This window comes from Cupressus sempervirens, chromosome 8 (assembly GCF_028749045.1).
Source record: "Cupressus sempervirens isolate cs-2001-9-10 chromosome 8, ASM2874904v1, whole genome shotgun sequence".
Lineage (NCBI taxonomy): Eukaryota > Viridiplantae > Streptophyta > Pinopsida > Cupressales > Cupressaceae > Cupressus > Cupressus sempervirens.
In genome coordinates this window covers 747250115-747272548 of record NC_143125.1, presented here as the reverse complement: position 1 = coordinate 747272548, position 22434 = coordinate 747250115, and the positions used below count along the sequence as shown (strand labels likewise).

The 22434-nt window shown below is 35.5% G+C and overlaps 1 protein-coding gene across 1 annotated transcript in view; it reads right to left on the bottom strand.

Moving 5' to 3' along the window:
• Positions 1 to 22434, bottom strand: part of LOC149544578 (ubiquitin C-terminal hydrolase 13-like) — a 254280-nt gene that overhangs the window by 209306 nt on the left and 22540 nt on the right. The window contains exons 12-13 of the mRNA XM_089795193.1: positions 2143 to 2221; positions 1897 to 2040 (exon numbers count right to left, since the gene is read on the bottom strand). Coding sequence (XP_089651319.1) covers positions 1897 to 2040; positions 2143 to 2221 — 223 coding nt within the window. The remainder of the gene's footprint in view (positions 1 to 1896; positions 2041 to 2142; positions 2222 to 22434) is intronic.

Below are 22434 nucleotides of genomic sequence, written 5' to 3'. Positions count from 1 at the left end.
ATTCATTCATTCAATACAATTTGCAATTTTTTTTGCACATCAACAATGTCTCATCTTCTGTGAATCTTTGAATTTGAACCTCCATAGCTTTGCTCCTCTCTTTCTATGATAGGTGTTTGCATGGAGTGATTCTTGGGAGTTGTGGGGTTGAGCTTTCATCAAATTCAAATGTTTTAGATTATCGTAAAAGCAAATTTTGAAAGGACCCGAAACTTTTTACAAAAAACTAAAAATAAACATTAAAGCACCACCAGGTTTTACAAGGACATGAAACCTAAAGTTTAAAACATCATTACCAAGCTTTACAGGGACCTGAAAGCAAAAGTATAAACCATAAAAAACAACCAGGTCTTACAAAGACCTAGTACCTAGAGGTTCATCAAATTCAAATGTTATTTATAATAATGTTACTTAATTTTAAAATAATATTGAAATATTTAGTTTAATTATTTAGCAATGACAAACTATTTTTCCAAATTACTTATTTAAAAATAAATTAATTAATATTATTTAAATTTAATGTTAGTTTTTTCCAAATTTTTTACCCTTGCCGAATTTCATCCAAATTTTATGATCGAAAAACTTGAATTCAAATCTTGTGACATAGCTTTTTAATAAGGTTCCTAGAGCTACTTGGTACTAATGGTTAGCTAAATAGTCTAGTAGGGATATCATATCTCGAATGCCAATACCATTGCAAAAGATGTATTTAAGTCCATGATTTTTTGAGTGTCCACAAACTCTTAATAGTTGCATATGTCATCTCAAGCCGCAAAAGGATGCCTAAAGCTCCCATATGTCCCTTTCCAGAAGAATTTTATTTGAATTCTACCAATTTTCCCTTGGAAGCATTAATTTGTGTAAAGTCAACAAACATAGAACTGGTCACAGAACTGATCTGATCTTCTGGCCAACAAGGACCATTAAGTAGTGCTATTATGTTGGCTACCACAACCTATGGTTCTACATTTGCTTCCAGAGAATCAGGAATTCCAGAAGCATCATTGGATAAGACATCTATAAATGCTTCACCATTATAATAAGAAGGTATGGATTTAATAGGTCCCCTTAGTTTAATTATTTTCTACTTATCTCAAACCATGCCCCCTTTGGTCCATTTAGAAACTATAGAGAATATTAGGGTGCTAACATAGCTCCTGTTCCGGTTCATAAATTGCTTGCTAGAGCCAAAACATCCCATGATTTAAATAGCATGCCCTAGTCCCATCTCTCAAAAACCTTTCATGTATCTACTTTGAAGAAGACTGAGATACTCTCTATGTATTAGCTCTTGGAAAGCTATTACATTATTTTTAGCAGTTTGTCTTCCTGGAAAAAAATCTAAATGGCATGCATACAAGCAAGATGGTACTCGTTCTAATGGTCACTGTATGTCAACTAGAAAAACAATGCTGCCAAATTCCAAGAGTATTTGCAGTCTGCGAAGAAAAGAAACAAGACAAGAGGTTGACCATCAAACAGATTCTTCCAAGATGTGTTCCCAACTTGACATACTGAAATTAGCTGTGAAAATCATGTTGATGGAAAAAGAACAGAAGCCAAGCATTTCCTCTTAACTCATTCCACCACTCTACAACAACATTCACCTTTGACAACAACTATATTAGAACTAAGAATTGCGGTTGAGGTACAATGTTTTCTCTAGCTTAGTTTACCATTCTACAACAAGAACAACAACTTTCCTTTGGAAACTAACTACATTAGAACTAAGAATTATGGCTATGGTGCCATGTTTACACCTTAAATTAAGTCAAATCGTCAATCGGAATATAGAATGGATGTGTGTGTAGCTGAAGCCAATGGAAAACAGACAGCCTAATTAGTCAACAAATGAAAAATGCTAGAGAAATATAGGCACAATTCTCAGAGTCACACCTTTATGTGTTCTACAATATCATCATCATCTATTTTGCACATTATTGTATCTTTGTCATTGTTCCTGACATAAACAAGCATGTAGGCATTTGAATGTCGCGGGAATGTAACTGTGTCATTATTGGCAACCTTTTTCAGAGATATCTGCAACGATAAGAGCATAAGGAAAAGACTTCAAAATGAATAACATACTCACGAGATCCAACAGTTGCAGGTAATGTCAAGATTAATTATAAAATTACTTACTTCCTCTTCTCCCCCATATTGCTCATCTAAGACTGTTTCCAAGCTTTCTCTTGTTACAAATTCATCATTGAATTTAAACCTGTTAATCCATGAAATTAAAGGGTCTAAACAGAGAAATGCAATTATCGTTATATTATTCAAAGAAAACAAAATAACTCATTTCCATAGGTGTGTGCCATCCTTAGCTTACTAAATACTATATCCAAACGATCAACTTTCTGTAAGGTCTATAGAGTTGGTGAGTATGGGATGTTTCCAAAATTATTCCAAACAATCATGCCCCAATTGACAAACCTGTTTCAACTGATCCTTTAACTGTATTCTAAAGATCATTAAAAGAAATTAACACCATTCTTCCCATACCATATTGACATTATGTTCTTTTCATGCCGGAGATATTATAAATTACTAATTTGTTGATTTTCCTAATATGAACAATACCATTCTCATGTATATCATCTGAAAGTTTTGATGTTGTTGTACTGAAAATGGTTGATTTTATTGCATGTTATATGCACATGATACAGTTTTTCATGTCAACGGTTCCCTTGATGTTTCCCTGCACTTCATTTTGGCATCATGCCAATACTGATTTGGATACAAACATCACAGCCTTTGTTGTATGTAAGTGAGCTGTCCATGATAGGATATCAGCAGAAAAAAATGTTAAGAGAAAACTAAATACAGTAACTAATAGACTTGATGTCATGACAAATGCAAGCAAGATATAGTTATTACCAAAAACTGTCCATATGTATTAAAAAGCTTCTAAAAGGCAAAAATGAAAAGGTAACTTCTAATTCAAGGAAGCATTTAGAAGAAGACACATGTTTTTCTATGAATTTGTGCAAATAAAAAGAACATACAATAACCCATAAAGAAAACCCACGTGTTTCTCCCATCTCTCTGCTCCTTCCTATTGCTAGTTGGCATTTACTACTCTAGAAATTCAAAAGCTTATGCTGAAAACTGAAAGCTGAGAAGCCTGCTAAAGCTAAAATATTAATTAAAGCATCAAGTTACATCAAAAAGGAAATGCAAAGGCATTTTATGAGTTTCCAAAATAATGATCAAGGTGAAAGCATAACAGAGTGTAACATCCCCTTTCAAACATAGGTGATATGATGATTTGTCAGCCTACTTTTCAATGGTCCCCTGGGTTAACCAAGACTTCGAGGGATCTAGAAAATATTTGGCCTAGACAGATTCAGTTGCAAATATATGTGAGGTATGTAGACATCCGAATTTGATCATTAAACAATTGATTGCTGCAGTCCTCCTAGGTAAATTAATTGCTTTTATTTGCCTATAATGTCATCTCTCTAAATTCAATAAATGCATTCATGTGTTTAGTTAAATCCCCTTTCCTCTATTTTGAATTTAAATTAAATGAAAAGGCTTATTCTCCCCATCAACGCACATCTTAATCCCTCATTCGATAAAGTAAATTACATTATTTACTTAATTAATCCCTACCTATCATATGGAATTAAAAAGAATTTTTAATTCCCCATTCATTCTCTCTCCTCCCATCACATCCTCCTACTTTTCCCACTCGACCTCTAAGTGATCCTTGGAAACTTGTACTGGGTGAGTAGAGCTGTTGATTAACCTGCACCTAGTAGACTCAAGATCCATCCATGATTTCTTACATTCATAATTAGAAGTAGAAGTTATGTTGAAGTGGGAATTGGAAAATCAAATATATTTTCATTGTACATTGTAAATCCAAATCTTTAGAAGTGCAAACAGTTGATGTCCATTGAATGTATAGCGTAAGTTCTCTAAGTGATAACAAGAAAAACACATTATTTCACTAAGTGAGTATCCACAAATGGAAGGAACCTTAAGTCACTTCATGGTCTTACTTTTGCAAATTTAGCATGAGAGATGACCTTATATCAAAAGAGGGTTGAATATTTGGTGTTTCACTCCAAAACATTGAGTGTTTGATGCCGCATGTTTTAGTGGAACAAAAATCACATCTAACACATATCCATTGAGACAATGAGTCAAGGGCCTCAATCCTACCACAATGTAGGAAGCTATCAAGAAAGCTAGGGACATGGAACCTTGATGCTCTTCCAAGAGTACATTCCAGTTAAATGGATTCCCATCCTAAGACAAAGAAAAAAAAATCTAGAAGGATTCATATCAACTATGCAATGATTCAAATTGGTTAAATATTAATCAGTTGAATAAACTTAGGAGCCAAAAAAGTCCATGTGACTCTTTGCGTAACTGTGATGTTAAAGAAAGTGTTAAGAAAATGGAGTACTTTTCATCTAAATATTTGGCATTAGAAAGATCAGAACAACAATCTGGTTCAAGGATTAGCAATGAAGAGAATACATCAATGATCAGAGTCTAGTGATTATAGTAACATGGCACAGCTTATTGGTACCCAAAATGTAATAAATTTCAAAAAGAGGGTGAACAACAGGGACAATGAGCGATCTGTTTTATATATATGAGAGCTACTCATAACTTCATTGATGAGAGTTTTGTAACAAAGAGGGGGTTATAGGCGAAAGTACATTATGGGTTCAGGGTGATAGTATTTAGTGGACAAAAGCTTCTCAGCACTCATAATATTTCTAAGCTGTGAATGCAAATGAGCAACTATGAGGTGGTGGATGATTTCTATGTGGTTGACATGGGTGACCACAATGTTATTCTTAGTATGACATGGATGAAGTCCTTAGTAGAGTTTACTTTTAATGTGGACAAATTGGATATGAGATTTGAGCATCGGGGAAGGAAAGTAGTAGTCCGGGGACTATTAGATAGTGGGCTTAGAGTGATTTTATTTAGGAGAATGGAACAGCTGTTCAAACACGATGAGATGGAACAAGAAGCATTATGTCTCATTAAGATGACAGTTTATGAGCAACAAATCAAGAGTGATGAAGGGTACTCCCTTAACACACTCTAATACCACTTGATGAATGGCCATACCACCCTTAAAAACCCATAAACAAGCACATAACAACATAAAGGCAATGAAAGAATAAGAAATTGCTTCACAAAGCATAGATTGGCACTACTTGATGATGCTTACAATGCTCCCAAATGCTTGGGGATGAGATTATTACGACTTCTTGAAGAGAAGAAAGCTCCTTACAAATGCTCATAGACCTTGCTTGTATTGGTACTTGAGACCCAACTCCAATGCCTAGCCAAAAAAGATAAATAAATGATGGAGTAAATATAGATGCTGGAATAATTTTGTACAGCAAGAACTAAGTCTGAAAACTCTACAAATTATTGTCACTGTTCTACCAAAACCCCTTTATCAGAAAATATAATCTCCAAATTCTCCAAAAAAACTCACCTTAAGTCCTCTAAAGTAGTACAGTTTGCACTAGAAATGTTAGGGTTGGGCAGGTGTGCTGAAATTTTCAATGCTTGCTTTGTTAAGTTTGTAGCTTCAATTGGATTGATTCGATTATGAGATACATTTTTTATGGAAAAATCATCCTTTAGACAAATATTCTTATATATATATATATATATATATATAATTATTTATATTATTGTTAAAATATTATTACTATCTAATGATGATTAACCATAGAGATATGTCTCTTTGTGAGACATGTCTCTTTGTGAGACATGTCTCTTTGTGAGACATGTCTTCTCTCATATTTATCAATCTTCAAATCTACATTTGGAACACACCAATTACAATGGCAGTGTTATTACATTTGCAGAAAACGATCCTAGCTATTTCAATGTGGTATCAATGTCAGGTTGCAAGATAATACATTGTCTTTGAAAAGTTAAGAGATGAACACCTCATGATTTGAATCACAGATATAAAAATTGTCTTCTTTATACCCCCGAAAATATAGTACAGCCACCATGGAAGTTTCTAGAGATTACGTGGAGTACAGTCCTGCTTATAATAAAAGATATCTTGAATAAATACTGTTGCATATCTGCATATTAAGAATTGTGATTAATATATTGGATGTCGAAGAAAAAATATATAAATAAATAAAAATAACATTAGGGGAAATTATCAGCAAAGGGAATCAGACATACAAGCCATGATCAATATAAGAATACATACGTACAACATACAGATCAACAAATAGTCAGCGTCAAGATAGAGACGATGATCTGCAGTAAGGAGTCTTTACCCAGTCACATTTATACTTTGATAGGTAGAAACGATCCAAGAGGCACATACTAACAACCACCATATTTTTAATTTTGGTCCAGAGCAAAGTAACGAGAATCGGAATCGGATCGGAATCGGCAAGGCCGAATTGAATTGTGAATCGGCAATGAATCGGCGATGAATCGGAAAATTTGAAAAAACCCTTCAAATTTACAGATTTTAACAATTTAAAACTTATTTCATGCACCCTTTATTGAATATAGCTTAAATACACTATAACATCATCAAATAAAAATTAAAACTTAACATACATAAACATGGAAGTTTGGAACCTAAAATCCATCACATATGTAACTATGTTATCTAAAATGTAAATTGTAGACTAGCTGAAGTAAATAGAAATCAAATGATCATAATGATTCAAATCATAGAATGTATGTAAGATGAAGATCCATAAGACATCAAATCATAAATGTATGTAAGAATCTAAGATGAAGATCCATGAAAGTTTGAAACGTATGTCTATCAATGATTCAATATCAATATCTGTAAACAAAATATAAAAACATGGCTCCAGCTCAAGCCTCATAGTCATCATCATCCTCAACATCATCCTCAAGCTCAGTTGCAGCTTCAACCTCAACCTCTGAGTATCCAATCTGCCTACTAGAAAGGCATCTAATGTAGGTCCTAGAGGACCGCCGAGCCATATCCCCCGCATGTAAGATGGGCTCATGAACAACTTCGCTAGGGCCTGTGTCTGTGCGTGTGCGTGTGCGTCTACCAATGCCTGAAGAACGTGCTCTAGCTGTCTCAGCCTCTATATCCACCTGGTCAACCCATGCACGGTCTTCCTCAGTGAAGATTGGATCCACAAACTCTGTGAGCCACTTTGATTTTGGATCAATCTCCTCCAGAATGATCGGAGAGGAGTCAGTGCCCAAAATCTGTCTGATCCTAAGATGGAGGTTGTAATGAACAAAGACAAGATCATTCAACCTCTACACTGTCAGCCTATTTTACCTCTTCGAGTGAATGCGCTCGAACATGGACCCACTGCCCTCACATCCAGAAGCACTACTTAGCTGACTCAGAATACGAATGGCAATTTTTTGAAGTTTTGGGGTTGTGGCCCCAAACCTATCTGATAAGGGAAAATAAAAACAATTAGGCTCATTTACAAATTACAACTCTAAAATTACATAATCAACTTTAAGTTTAGAATCTAGATTCATGAACATTGAATATATTATTTACTTTTTACCTGGTTGTATTGTTGCGCGAGCATCTATGGCCATCCTGCTAGAGAAAAGTGGTCCTTCTTTATTATTGAACTTGTCGAGCTCAATAATTATAGCAGCGCTAGCCTCATCACTACTCAACCTCTGGATCACTGTATATAATCCGGTGAGAACCTCCTCATCCACCTTGAAGTCAGGATGGAAATGAAATGCCAGATTCAAAAAGTAAGTTGCTCCATGGATGGGTCTGTGGAGTTGATTCTGCCATCTCCCATCAATGATATCCCAAATAGGGGCATACTTCTCTTGCACTCCTGCATACTGGGCTCTAATGGCCTCCTTGGCCCTATCCATGCCCTCATATATGTAGCCCATAGAGGGCTTCTCCACATCAGCAGTTCGTAGGAGAGATACAAGGGGCTCAGTGACCTACATATAAAGTAAAACAAAAATTTGAGTCAAAACTTAAATATAGAATAATATAACTTAAGGTAAAACTAAATCATTAAATAATTAGCATAGTAAACTGTAAAATACTAAATGTTAAATTGCAATTAATTTACCTTAAGAATTTCTCTAGCAGGTTTCCAAAAACCATCGTCATCAAATATGCAATCCACCACATCTATCCCTGCAGTGGTCACAGCATAGGAAGATGAAATCCACTCCCGCCCAATAAAGATGCTCCTCAAATCATCCCTTGATGTCAACAAGGACTGCAAGGTGATGAAATTCGAGGCAAACCTCGTGATGCCTGAATGAGCTAACTCCTTGCCTCCTGTGTACTTCCTCATTGTGTTAGGGATAAATGAATGATTATAAATAAACTTGCATATATTTTTTGCCCTTTCCACAAATGACTTGACCCACTCAAGTTTGTCAATTTCCTCCAACATGAGGTCAATGCAATGTGCCGCACAAGGGGACTAAAATATGGTGGGGTGACTCTCCATCAAAAGTTTACCTACAACAATTTTAAGTTAATTAGAAATTCAAATTTCAAACATGTTAGAACTTAGGAAACATAGAAATTCTAAGTTAGAATTAGAAAAAGTTCAAAGTTGAAATAAATTTATTTTCAAAACTTGAAAAGTTAGAACTTTACCTGCAGCAACATAACTTGTTGCATTATCCATCACCACTTGCACCACATGTTGTTCCCCCACCTCTGCTATGACTTCCTCAATAACCTCACATAAGTATATGGCATTTTTTACATGAGCGGAAGCATCAATGGATTTGAGGAACATGGTATATCCTACAAGTAACAAAACAACAAATTATAATGTTAAATGGATCATCAACAAATTAGCAATCAACAAATCAAAATTTGAAATAATCAATCACGATTCAAAATTATGTATGTAGGAAAGTAAAATAATCAATCACCTCCACAAGATACAAGAAAATTGAGGAGTGTTCTTCCCCTCCTATCTGTCCAACCATTAGTCATGATGGTGCAACCCTTTTCGATCCACTCCTTTCATTTCTCCTCAAGCTCAACCCTCATATCCTCTACCATTTCATCCAAGAGATATCCACTCAACTCAACCTCAGTTGGGGCTTTAAACCCCAGACCATAAATAGCAACTGCATCTATCATGTTTTGCCAATAAGGAGTCCTATCATAAATAGATAATGATATTGATTAGAAATTTAGATGTCAAAAACTCAAATCATAAAACAAGTAGATATAATTAAAGTTTTACTTTTACTTTTAAGTTTAACTTTAAAGAAAACAAAGAAAAAAAAATCAATTACTTGGCTACAATAAATGGAATGTTGCAAAAGTACCAAAATTTGCAAATCTCTTTTTTGGCAGCATCATGAATCTCCTTGTTCAAACCCATGCCCTCAAGTGTGGGTTGGGAGCTAGGAGTAGTGCGGGGCACAAAGTAACTATCCATTCTTTTTTTTCCGCACTCTAGGCCGCAATAGGTTGGTGTTGGACTCTGTCTCAATATAAGACCGACTACCACTAGCACTCACATGAGCACTAGAACTAGGACGAAAAGGAGGCCTGGAAGAACCCTCTCCAACACAACCTACGAATGCGGAAGCTGATGCAGATGCAGAGGTAAATGCGGCTGTGGGAACATGGGAGCCAATACCCCTTAACCCTTCAAGTTGCATTTTCTTATTCAATTTGTCTTGTTCAATTTTTTTTAATGCCACTAAACAAGTGCATTTTGCCTCAGCAATTTGTTGAGTGCAAATTGTAACATCATGTCCAGGTATAGTAGCAATGTGGTATTTCAATCTATTAAAACCTCCAGAATTTATTTTTTCTTTACAAAATATACATTTTGTTTGAAATTTAGTTCTTCCAGAAAACTCTTCGTTATATTTCCAACATTCATCTTTTTTACCCATTGTGAAAAATGAAAGCAAAGAGCTACTGCAATAAAAAAAAATCATGTAAAATATCAAAGTTTGAAACTAATAAACAAAATCGACAAAACAACAAACCCTAGTTAGCAATTTAGTAAAAATTAAAAAAATTCAAGATTTGCAAACGAACACTAAAAAAATTTAACAAAAAATGCATAATACACTAACATGCAAAAAAAAACCAGCACTTACCTCTTGCAAATGAGTTGAGGAGTGTTGATATCGACTCCTCAATGCTCTTAATGCAATTTATGGGCTCCCCAAATGGACTTCTATTCTCTTTGGTGCTCTTCCTTCTTGCTAGTTAGAAACCTATGGTTTTTTTTTTCTCTTCTTCTCTCTCACTCTTCCTCTCTTCTACTCATGCTTAACAATTAGAAGGCCCTTTAGGGTTATAAAAAAGATGAAAGGCAAAAAAGAAATGAAATAAAACATGAGTTTTTTTAAATTTTCAATACAACTTTCTAGTTGTTGCGGGCAATTCACGTGGGTGATTCATGCGATTTTTGGAATGAATCGCCTGAATCAGCGATTCAAGCAATTCATGCCAAAAAATCCTTGTCAGTGATTCAAGATTCACAAAAACTCGGCAACCATGAGTCTTCTCGCGATTCACGCGATTTTGGCGATTTTATGGTGATTTTTAGAACTATGGTCCAAAGCATCTATTATGCAGCTACTATACGTTTCACAGTACATGTGAATAGTTAGACCATTGTGCTCCTCTCATCTTGAGGTCTTCATTCTCGGGTGAGCTTCGTTGCTAGCCAAGCGGACCTTGGAAGCATTTTGCAAACAAGTTGAAAAGAAGATCAGAGTTGGACCATCTAAGCCACCCACCATTATGCTCCCGATCTAACACAAGATCTGACTTGGGATCCAACTCTGACAGTCACAATGATCTCAACATCTTGAGCTTGTAAATTATGTGGACAAGTAAATCTACCAATGTAGCATAATACATCTAAGCATCAATGATTCAACATTCCTCAAAATGAGCCCACCTTGATTCAGGTAACATGGGTCTCTGATATGCAAGTCAATGTGACCCACAACCCACATTAACCATGGTGAACACTTGATTTTTATTCTTCGGCTATTATAGATAGCCGATCTGACTTTAGCAGTCAAAGCCTGATGAGTTACATTAGATCTACCTTATGCAACATCCTACATTGACTAAGACATGTGTCTCGGACCTAGAGCTCATCCCATGGAAAAGTCCAATCACATTCTCAAAAGTTTGAATTCCCACTGCTGGGGACTGCCTTTCGTAATTAACAACAAAGTCAAACAATATGAATTATTTTTGCAAAGATAAAATAATTTCCAAACATAAGAAAGGTCTTGCACAGAAATAAATTATGTATCAATGCTCAAAGACATTAATATTAACACTACCAAAAGAAAGAAGTACTAATATCGGACATTAGGAATGATGCAACAAACAACCAACATTGAAACTAATTCATAGATGCTTGCAAACCGGCCAAGACATCGATGAAGAACATAGAGAGGAAATCAAATATTTTGAAAAGAAGAGGTGAAGATAAAGAAGAATAACATTGCACATATCACAAGAAGAAAACAATGATTCCTATGAATTAACAATAAATATCGAGGACACCATTAGAGACTGAAAATGATAGCTATCATGCCTATTATCTTAGAAATTTGATGATCATTGTTAATGAATATAATAATTATTAATTAAGGCATGACAATATCTCTACTGACGTTTCTCATAGAGAGTGCAATAACGAGGAAGACTAAAAGTTTAATAACCATTCAACAGATCCATTGTCATAAACAATCATATTTCTATTGAATGGGAGAGAGATAAGAACATCCAGATTTGTGCGGACGACAATCAAAGAAAGCTAGTAAATTCGACTAATGATGAAAGAGATGTGATTTTTTTTAATAATAAAACAACAACTAATTAAATACAAAACTGTTGTGAAGATGCTATCAGTAATTCATTAGTAATAAGCAACATTAGACAGCTATAACAATAGTAATGATTCTTAAAGGAAATATATGAATCTCAAGAAATGGAAAAGTTTGTTTAGAATAAACATGAAACCAGTAATTCATTAAATGATGAAAATCAGTGACTATAGGAAACACTTGAAGTACATAAATATTTGTTAAGTAGTATGATTGGTGGTAAGACATGTAATTGTTCTTATGACTCAAAGCAATGAAATGTCTCTTAAAAGAAGTACCCATTCAAAGAGTGTGACCTTTAGACGCTTCAAGATATATAATCAGCTTGTTTGTGAGACAAGGAGGAAGAGGGGGAATCATTAAGAAACATATAAACAAAAACAATAACAATAAAACACTCAATAGAGCAAAGAACCATGAATATTTTAGAATATCTATAGAGAACATCCACAACGAAATGGATACACAGGTATCAATTATTAGTTAACCATCATAACTGGTGTTGTGAATTCCATCGGATTACCCACACCAAAGGAGATGATGATATGAGGAATAATAGCAATGATGGATCATTCATAGGAACAGAACTTCAATACATTCCTCAAGATACGAATTGCATAGAATGAAATTATCACTCATATCACTAAATAAATACTATCACCCAACAATATTGATGGAACAAGTGGGAATTTTACATTGTGGGGGGAATAATAATCAATGTTTCATTCCCAATGTATACTGAAGCATCATCTTATTTGAGGCACATGGACCCTCATTGAAGCAACTTGTATCAAGAACATTCGTGTGGAGATAAGTATCTATTATCTTTGAGTATTGTATTTACTTACTTATTGTAGTCTCTCTCTTATTTGCAATTCTACACATTCTATAAGAGTTATTTGCCTTGATCTTTTTCTCTGTTTCTGGGGATGTTCTTGCAGGAAAAGAATGTTTGATAAAGTGAGACGCTTGAAGAAAATATCAGCGATAATTGAAATCGTTCTATATTAAGAGGGAGTCTAGCACTTCTACAAAGGCAATGTAGGAGCTCAGAATATTGATATTCAAAGGGAGTCTAGAAATACATGTGTGTGACTACATTATTTTGATGGGCCTACTGCTGTGTACATCATGAGGAAGTAATAACTTATTACCAGAAAATCAGAAGATCAATATCAGATTCAGAGGGAGTCCAAAAGGAATTCTTGGGAAAAGAGAGCCTCTAAGGGAGTAATCATAGGATTTGACTTCCCACGATCATTGTTTAGAGGGAGAGTTTTGAGGTCCAATTCCTTGTGAATGATATCTTCTCTATGAGGGAGAATTGCTAAGTGAAATTTCTTGTAATGCATTATTCTCTAGTGAGAGGGAAGTTGAGGTCAAAGCCCTTGTTCCGCCCTCTAACTTGGTTCATGGTGGTTACTATTTTGCATATGTTGATTATGTCATGAAAGGTGATGATCTTTCATTGATATATATATATATATATGAAGAATTGTTATTGTAAGGTGATGATCTTAGCAATAGCTTCAACTGTTATCATGAGAGACTACATTAAGTTGTCCTCGAATGTCGGTAGCCATGATAGTGAACGTCTCATGATCAGACTACATTAACTTGGTGTCTCGAAGTGCCAGAGATCATTATACTTGTCATGATAGAGTTCGTGACATGTTGATTACTAGGTATTTGATCGACTTCATTAAGTTGTCCCCGAGTGCCGAAAATCAGATAACTCATATTCTACTAGGATATAACATCTTCTTTTGGTACGCATCAAGGATTTGATGCCAGTGCACATACCAAAAGAATATAAGTATAATGAATATATATGATTGATATTTTTTGTTGAAACATACTTCGGATTATATTGAAAGATAATATCTAAGTTGATGGATAAATGTTGATATCCTTAAATATGTCATTCCAGGAATATCATACTGAGATGATATCTCTTCATATACTTGATAGCATAATGTGTTCTATAACAATCCTCCTTAGCTAAGAGGGACTGTTACCTTTGTAGCTTTTGTAGCTTCAGTTGGATTGCTTTGATTATGAGATACATTATTGATGGTAACTCATCATTTAGATAAATATTCTTATATATATATATGGTTAGTTATATTATTGCTAAAATATTATTATTATCTATGATGATTAACCATAGAACATGTCTCTTCATGAGAAATGTCTCCTCTCATATTTATGTCTTAAAATCTGCATTTGGAACACACCAATTACAAAGGTAGTGTTATTACATTTGCAGAGAACTATCCTAGATATTTCAACACGTTTCACCACACGCAATAACTCTTATTGCCCTCTCAACCATAGACAATTCACAGTTGTCTCCCCCAAGCGTCTTGCCATATTGATCTTTCATTATTTAATTGTTATTAGTTATACCATATAATGAGATTACATATCTCGTATATATGTGATAGAAGACTTTTCACCGAGGGTCACCACTCTCCGTAATTAATAATTAGTAATAATTATACTATTATAGTATAATAGTCAAATTAGAATAAAGCTATATATAATAATTAATTACCATTTTAATAGAATGATTATTATATTTGTTAAATTTTGATGTACTTTTAATTTTTGTTTCCTAGATGCATAATGTAATGCTTTCCACTTGAGATGATATCTCTCTCCTGTGACTTGTAATAACACTTATTGCTTTCTATGCGCTTCAAGTTATTATCTCAATGAATATATATGTGATATAAAGAGGTATGTCTCACATAGAGACATGTCTCTTGTTAATATCATAACTCACATTAGTTATTGTTTAAACATGTCACAAATGATATTCTCTCAATGTATTACCATGATTATAAAATATCATATATATACAGAAAGAGAGAGAGATATGTATCCATTTAATAATTTATTATCAATAATAATAATGCTCTATGATAATAATAGTGAAGGATAGATATCATATGTTTAAGGCCAATGGGTCATTCAAACATTTGATTTCATCAATTGGAATCATCTGGTCAAAGTAACAATCATGAACACTCCCTCTTAGGTAGAGAGGATAATTTCTATTAAAACAAACAAAACGATGTACTATTGTTACCTCACAGGAACATTAGAAGTATGGTATACCCAACAATATCAACCATATGATATTCACCATACTCATCTTTTCTTGGTATGTGCGCTAACATCACGTCTCATGATGTCTACCAAAGAAGATATCTTCTAATGGCATTATCCATGGATGTTACATCTAATAACATTATGTAAGAGATATGAACTATCATGACATGTTCTCGAATATCAACCATATGATATCCATCGCGACAATAGGTTAAACTATGTTAAATTCGTCACTTTACCATGGTAACCACAAGCAAACTACATTGAAAGATTGTTACCTCTCAAGATGTTTTCACAAGATCATGTAATAACTCACATAACATCCACCATGAACCATATGAAAAGGTGGATCCACCATGAATATTCCAAGCTTGTCTTCAAAAATGTACAAACTTCACTTTGAAGGCTTGGATAAAATATCAGGTGTCAAACCTTCAATGATAGCATTCCAAGTGCCAATCTATGATTTCGGAATTCACATAAAGGTCGTTTAGTCTACAAACATGGAGCTTCATCTCATGGATCATAGTTCTTTGACTACTATAGTCTCCTAATTACTGGAGAATCCATCTCGACATGGTCTACTCCTTCCAAATCAATATGAACAAGATCTTCAAAAGTTAATTGAATCATATCATCTATCTTCTCTTGTCATGAAAGCATACCTTGATTCATAGTAATATGGGTGAATGTACTAAACTGTGGATTTATCCTCAGACTTGGCAACACTAGGTATTTAGGATAATGTAGTTCCCTTCTGAAGATTCAAGTGCATGCATCAACCTCCTAACCTCTTCATCCAAGGTTGTCTCTAATGAAATGATAGGCTCCCTCTTGTTATAGAAGGATACTCTTAATCTCTTATGTTGATTGTTGGATGTATTCCTATTTGTAAGTCCCAAACATGATCATCTACCTATTCTCATTCTTCCTTGTCGAAATATGGGAGTCTCAAATTTGCAAGGGAATGACTAAAGATTGATTACTTAGTAAGCCCATTAGTTGTATAATTTGCACAAAGAAGATGGTTTGGTAGATGCAATTATTGCAAAGATAGATAAAAATGATGCACCAGTCCTCCAAACTCTTTGCAGAAATGATAACCTACTCTAGATTGCGGCATCATCTGCTAGACTGCTACAGATCACAGGATCTACCATGAATCAAAACTCACATGGGCTGTGCTACTTGCTGGAATTTTACTTGTCCACCTTTGGCATCCTTTCAAGCACTAAAGAACACAACCTTCCATCATAGCAGAGGTCTCGATCTAGTATAGATGTGTTTTGTATATAGATATGTGCTTTGCAAACAACATGAGCTAAGAGGGATGTGCTAATTTAAGTGCTCACTTTCAAACATAGACCCTTCCCAGACTTAAGTGATGACAATCGATAGAGAGCAGCAACCACATGATGAATATAAAATTCAAAACGATTCTACCTGATAAGCACTATCATCCTTTATTGGAAGAATGACCATAGTCATCATCTTGTTGTCTTGTCTTGTCATGAACTAAAGTTTTGAATATACCATCCACATCAATTGTGAAATCACAATGGGATTACTATTATATGGATCTAGCTTGTCATGCCAATTATTAAATGTGCCAGCAACACTAATATAACCAAGAAGGTTTCAAGAATAAACTAAACTCTGTCTGAAGCAATTCTTTTATCAACAAGGAAGAACACAATCTTCCATCGTAGCAAAGGTCTCTATCTAGTCTAGATTTATTTTGTATATAGATATGTGTTTTCTAGACAACATGAGCTAAGAGGGATGTGCCAATTTAAGTTCTCACTTTCAAACATATGCCCTTACTAGACTTAAGTGACGACAATCGATAGAGAGCAGCATCCACATGATGAATATGAAATTCAAAACGATTCTACCTGATAAACACTATCATCCTTTATTGGATGAATAACATAGTCATCATCTTGTTGTCTCATCTTGTCATGAACTGAAGTTTTGAATATACCATCCGCATCAATTGTGAAATCACAATGGGATTACTATTATATGGATTGAGCCTTGTCATGCCAATTATTAAATGTGCCAACGACACTAATATAACCAAGAAGGTTTCAAGAATAAACTAAACTCTGTCTAAAGCAATTCTTTTATCAAAAATAATGTGTTCTTTCATCGATTGAGGTACTATTCGACCCACATTGTATTTGGTTGTGTTGTACTGCTTTTTGTCACCACAAATTGTAGGTACCAGTATGAAACTTTTCAACTTAGTCTCGCATTTCTCTGAGATAGTTCATTATTTAATTGGCTAACATTGATCAATCAATTGACCCCAATTTGTATAATGAACTTTTTACTTAAGGTTTTCGTCAAGTCCTTTTCGTTTTTCATTTTATTAAGCCTATGCTTGATTTTTGAAGCCCTCAACGTCCTTTTCTCACATTTTTTAGTGTGTGTTTGTTTGCTTTTGATCTTTGGGTTTTGTTCAATCCCTTGCTTTTAGTTTTCCCTTCGATTTGGTATATCTTAGGGCTTAATCAGACTTGGCAATCAAGAGATATGACCATTTAAGTGCTCTAAAGGTGGACTCTCCAAATGCAATTGCATATTTAAAATATCATGATATAGTTTAATGTACTAGAGACCAAAAGAGGGTACTAGAGAGCACTGACCAAAAGAGGGTACTAGAGAGCACCCAAGATGACAGAAACTACTTCTAGGCAAGGCAAGTGCATAAGAAAACCTGTGGAAGTGAAACTTGTACCACCTAATCAAACAAAACGCAAAGAAAAGAGGTAGAACTGGACTTACCCTCTTACAAGGAGATGGGTTTTGTACTATGAATTTTGAATACCCCCATGGGAGTCCAAAATCTAGACTACCTATCTCATTTCACTAAAAGAATGCAAGTCAATTTTCCAAAACACAGAGGTTGAAGTCGAAGTTGCTCTACCCAACAACAAACAACCAAAACAACAAGAAACCACATGCAGGCTCGACCGAAGAGGAGTTGCACAACCACCAAAAATGAAACAGACTACGCAAAAACTAGAAAGATATGACCTGCGAACCAAAGAAAACACAGAAGGGAGAAAATGCCAACCTGGAGCACTAAAACAGAGAAGTGTCGCAATGCCAGGACTCATCCTCGCCTTGGCACAAAATAGAACCAGCCTAACCCTGAAAACAACACCCTCACAAACTTGCAAAATGAACGCTTATAGGTGGGGTGACAACCCAGATAGCAATTTTTACTTGTAGAGTGCAATTGTGATTATCAAAGAAAGTAACAATTAGTCCCTTTGGGCGTCTTAAATAACCCATTGATCATGATAGTTAAAAGGTGCAGTGATTATACTTATCCTTCATTAATGAGCTTTGCCACGTCTCTAACCTTAGGACCATAAAAATCTTTCCCCGTCGTCAAAGATATACGAGAACAGACTCTCTCTTGATTTGAAAGTAGCCTTTGCGAAGGCGAGGATCCCCTACCCCAAGGCCAAAAATCCTCACTTCCTTCTTTTACATGCAAGGGTCCCATATCCTAGACAAGGATGCAAAAATCTGAACACCAAAAATCAAAACCAAATAAAAGAAATTACCTCAAGCGAGGTAAGGAAAAAGTGAAAAGAGGGGACCCCACTTTTTGCTCACAAAAAGTAAGGATGTGTATCCAGGGTAGAATAGTTTCCTACAAGATCATTGGTAAAGCACTACTTCTCAAAATTCTTTGTCTCATGTCTCTGGTGGCACATCCTGAACATAATACTTTTTATCAAGTCCAGATATATCCTACACAACATCATTGTTGTTGGGGAAGGGATGAAGTGGGCCATAAAATCCAAGCAGATAGCAATCTTTGTCAAGATTGATTTTTCCAAAGCCTAGACCATATTGAATGGCCATTTAATCTTGCCATACTTGAAGCTTTAGGTTTTGGTCCTCATTTCTCTAATCGATGTGGATACTTTTTGGAGATGCCTCTACTTGCATTATCATAAATTGCCGACAATCTTAGCCTTAGGTCTCTTCAGGTTCATCAATTAGGGTTGCCTCTTGGCACCTTTTCTTTATGTTCTTGTTGCTTAAGGCTTTGGCTACTTACTGACTAATGTCATCTCTTCTGGCTTTGTCAAAGGTATTTCCCTACCCAAGTCACCTGCTTAGCTTGTCAATGGACAATTTTTCCAATGATTCCTTTCTCACTCTTATCGAATATGAGGAGACTATAAGCAATGATCTTTAGTGCTTTGACACTTTTTTGTCTTGCTTATGGGTCATTCATTCACTGGCACAAAACCCTTTGATACAGACAATCATTCCTTCCCTCACCACCATGGTTCCTATAGTATGGCTGAAAATGGGTTCAACATGGAGAGATATTCCACTTTTTAGGCATTCCTTTTTCCTTCCAAGCTTCACCTATGGATCTTTGGAATGTGGTTTTAGCTAAAACTTGAAAAGAAATTAGAGTACTAGATTAGTAAGCCTCTTTCTCTTGCTGGTAAATTCCAAAGTTTTAGCAACCACCCATGTTTACTACTCTTCCTGTTGGGATCCCTCCAAGGACTTTTACATGAAGCAAGATAAGCTCCTTAAGGACTTACTTCCTTCGGGCTTCTGGAGCTAACCATCATGGGTTTTACAGAGTTGCTTATGATTTTAGTTTTCTTCCCAAGGAGCCTAGAGGCTTTGGCCTTTTTTCTACCCAGAAGCAAGGCCTTGCTTTGTGTGCTAAATGGGTGATGTGTTCCTTAATTGGAGATGAGACCTAGAAAATTCTCCTCAAGCATTGTAATCTTCAGGTTTTCCTACCAACAGACCAACCTGGAAGCGGATTTGTTTTCAAACCATTCTCATAATGGGCTTTCTATGAGAAAACCAAATTGGAGGAAGGTCTAGGGGCTAAGTCTTGAATGGGGGATGTGTTGATGTGAGTTTTTGTACCACTACATAACATATTAGTAATTGAATATCTGATACGGGGTATCAAACACACAATTCCTCTCTTGAAAAGTTAATGCTCATGGGACATGAGAATAACTCCAATGTTCCTTACACTTGTGGATACTCGCTCAATTTTATCAATGTGATTTGCTAGTAATCACATAGGCGGCTTTACGCTATTCATTCGAGGATGACTTGGGTTTTTGGTGAGATGGTGATGATTTTGTATGAGTGTCAGGTGATGTTGATGGTGACGGTGATGGTGGAGGATTAGCGCTAGATAATGTTGATTGCGCAAGAAGGAGGCGATAATGGTTCTAATGACTTCCACCTTCCTAACTTTCTTAGAGTGAAATTTGACTACCCAACTACTCGCTATTCTACTCCTACTCCTTCAACTACTCACTATTTGACTCCTACTCCTATGAATTGAAAGGTTAGCAAATTGATGTGGATCGAATCTAATGAAAGCTAACCAACGGCCCCACCTTCACAGATGCAATGATTCAAAGGAAAAATAAACTAGTTTGCCACACAAAGCTTCCCAACAAGCCGCTAGAATGCTAGTGGTTTACTATTGATCCCTATCAAACATTCACTAACATCACCATACAATTAGCCATCTACTCCTACTTTAACAACATGAAATGAAATCCTACTTTAATTTGAGAGATGAGAAGAACCATGCAATACACCAAAATGATCATGTATATCCACCATGCAAGTCACAACAATGAATAGAGAACAATTTTGATAATATCTTGGCAACAATCCTCCAACATAACTCTCTCACAAATGTTACTCTAACTATTTGGAAGTAGAAACCATGCAATAATACCAAAAGCTCTTAATCACCATGCAAGTCACAACAATGAGAAAGATAGTGATTTTGGCATTATCTTATGCAACAATTTTCTCCCACCCTTACAAATGAGAGCAAATGGCCTTTTATAGATGCCAAAATTACAACCGACAGGAGAGATCAAAACCAAAACCGACGATCCAGATTGAATCCTAAGAACCCTAATTAGGGTTACCACCCCATCAGCCAATGAGAAGACGCCACCTCATCAATGGACCAATGAAAAAATTGTAAAAGTGGCAACCAACAAGAAGGCACCAAAATGGCAGCCAATCTGAAATAGACACTTTTCCTATTCTAGAAGAAAGAAAAATTACCACTTGGGCTTACATTAAATGATCTTCTAATATGACTCTCTCCTTTTCTTTCGTTCTTTTAGCTAAGGCAATGGACCTAGCTAGCCTTTTGTTGACTTCCTCTATAGGAGGACAAGGTGTATACTTCATCCTAAATTCAGCTGATTTCACCATGCTACTTACTGCTTGCAGTGTCTTCTCGTGATCCTTCTCATACTCTTTGGAGGAAAGGGTGTTCAAATGTTTCTTCTTGATGGCAACCCTTCCTAACTCATCCAATCTCAATCTGAGTCTTGCCTCGTTGATATCCTCTTCTCTAATGTCTTCAAAATTAAGTGTTGTTCTGATGTCACTCATCATGGTTGTAATGGAAGTATTGATGCCCGGGCTGTGATGTGCAACCACCTTCTGTATATCTTCTTTGCCAAAGGGGATTGTCCTTCCTTTAGTATCATGTTTACTGTACTGACATTGGTATCAGTTATTCGCTTCATTTTCGAGAAGAAAGTTGTTTTGGGCATCATATCCTCTTTGTCTTTCTTAGTGTTTGTCCCCTTAGAATTCTTGCTTGTACTAACATCCTCCATCTTGTCGCTTTATTACGGGATGGTAAAGTGGTGGATAATTAGACAAGCAGAACCAAGGGAGGCAATCCTTAAACTAGAACAAAAGAAGGAAGTTAGCTTAAGGACCCCTTTCAACTCTAAATGATTTGAAATTACTTTTACCAATAGTCGGATCTTCTTTTTGGAATTTAGGATCAAACTTCGAGAATTTCAAACCCCTTGCAAATCTTGAGGCCCTAGCTCTAGGAGAAAATCGCAGCCCCTCTTGAAAATCAGAATTTTATCTTCCACAAATTTCGGCTCCCACAAAATTCGGCTCTCTCAAAATTCGCCTCCCACAAAATTTGCCTTCCACAAAATTTGGCTCCCACAAAATTCGGCAACCACAAAATTTGCCAAGAAAGAAGAGTGCAAATCTGCTCTTGCTAAAAAAATCATCCAAAAAAAATACCAATCCACCCTTGCAAAAATTGTCTAAGGAAGAAGAAATCTGCCCTTGCAAAAATCGTCCAAGGAAGAAGAAATCTGTAGTATCCTCCCCTATTTTTTTTTCCCAAATAAAGAAACTTGCAAGCTACTTTATGATATCAATTAATTTGCTTAATAACTCAACATAGCATTTTTGTCAAACACTTGGTACACATACTACAATATATAGGAAAATCTGAAACTTCTTATTTGCTAATTAAATATTGATTTTTGCCATGAAAATGTGCCCATACAATTGTTTAACATGCTGTGACAAATATCAGTCTCGTATTCAACAACTACAATGCAAAAGTATAAAAATTTGACAGAAGAAACCTGGAATTAGTTG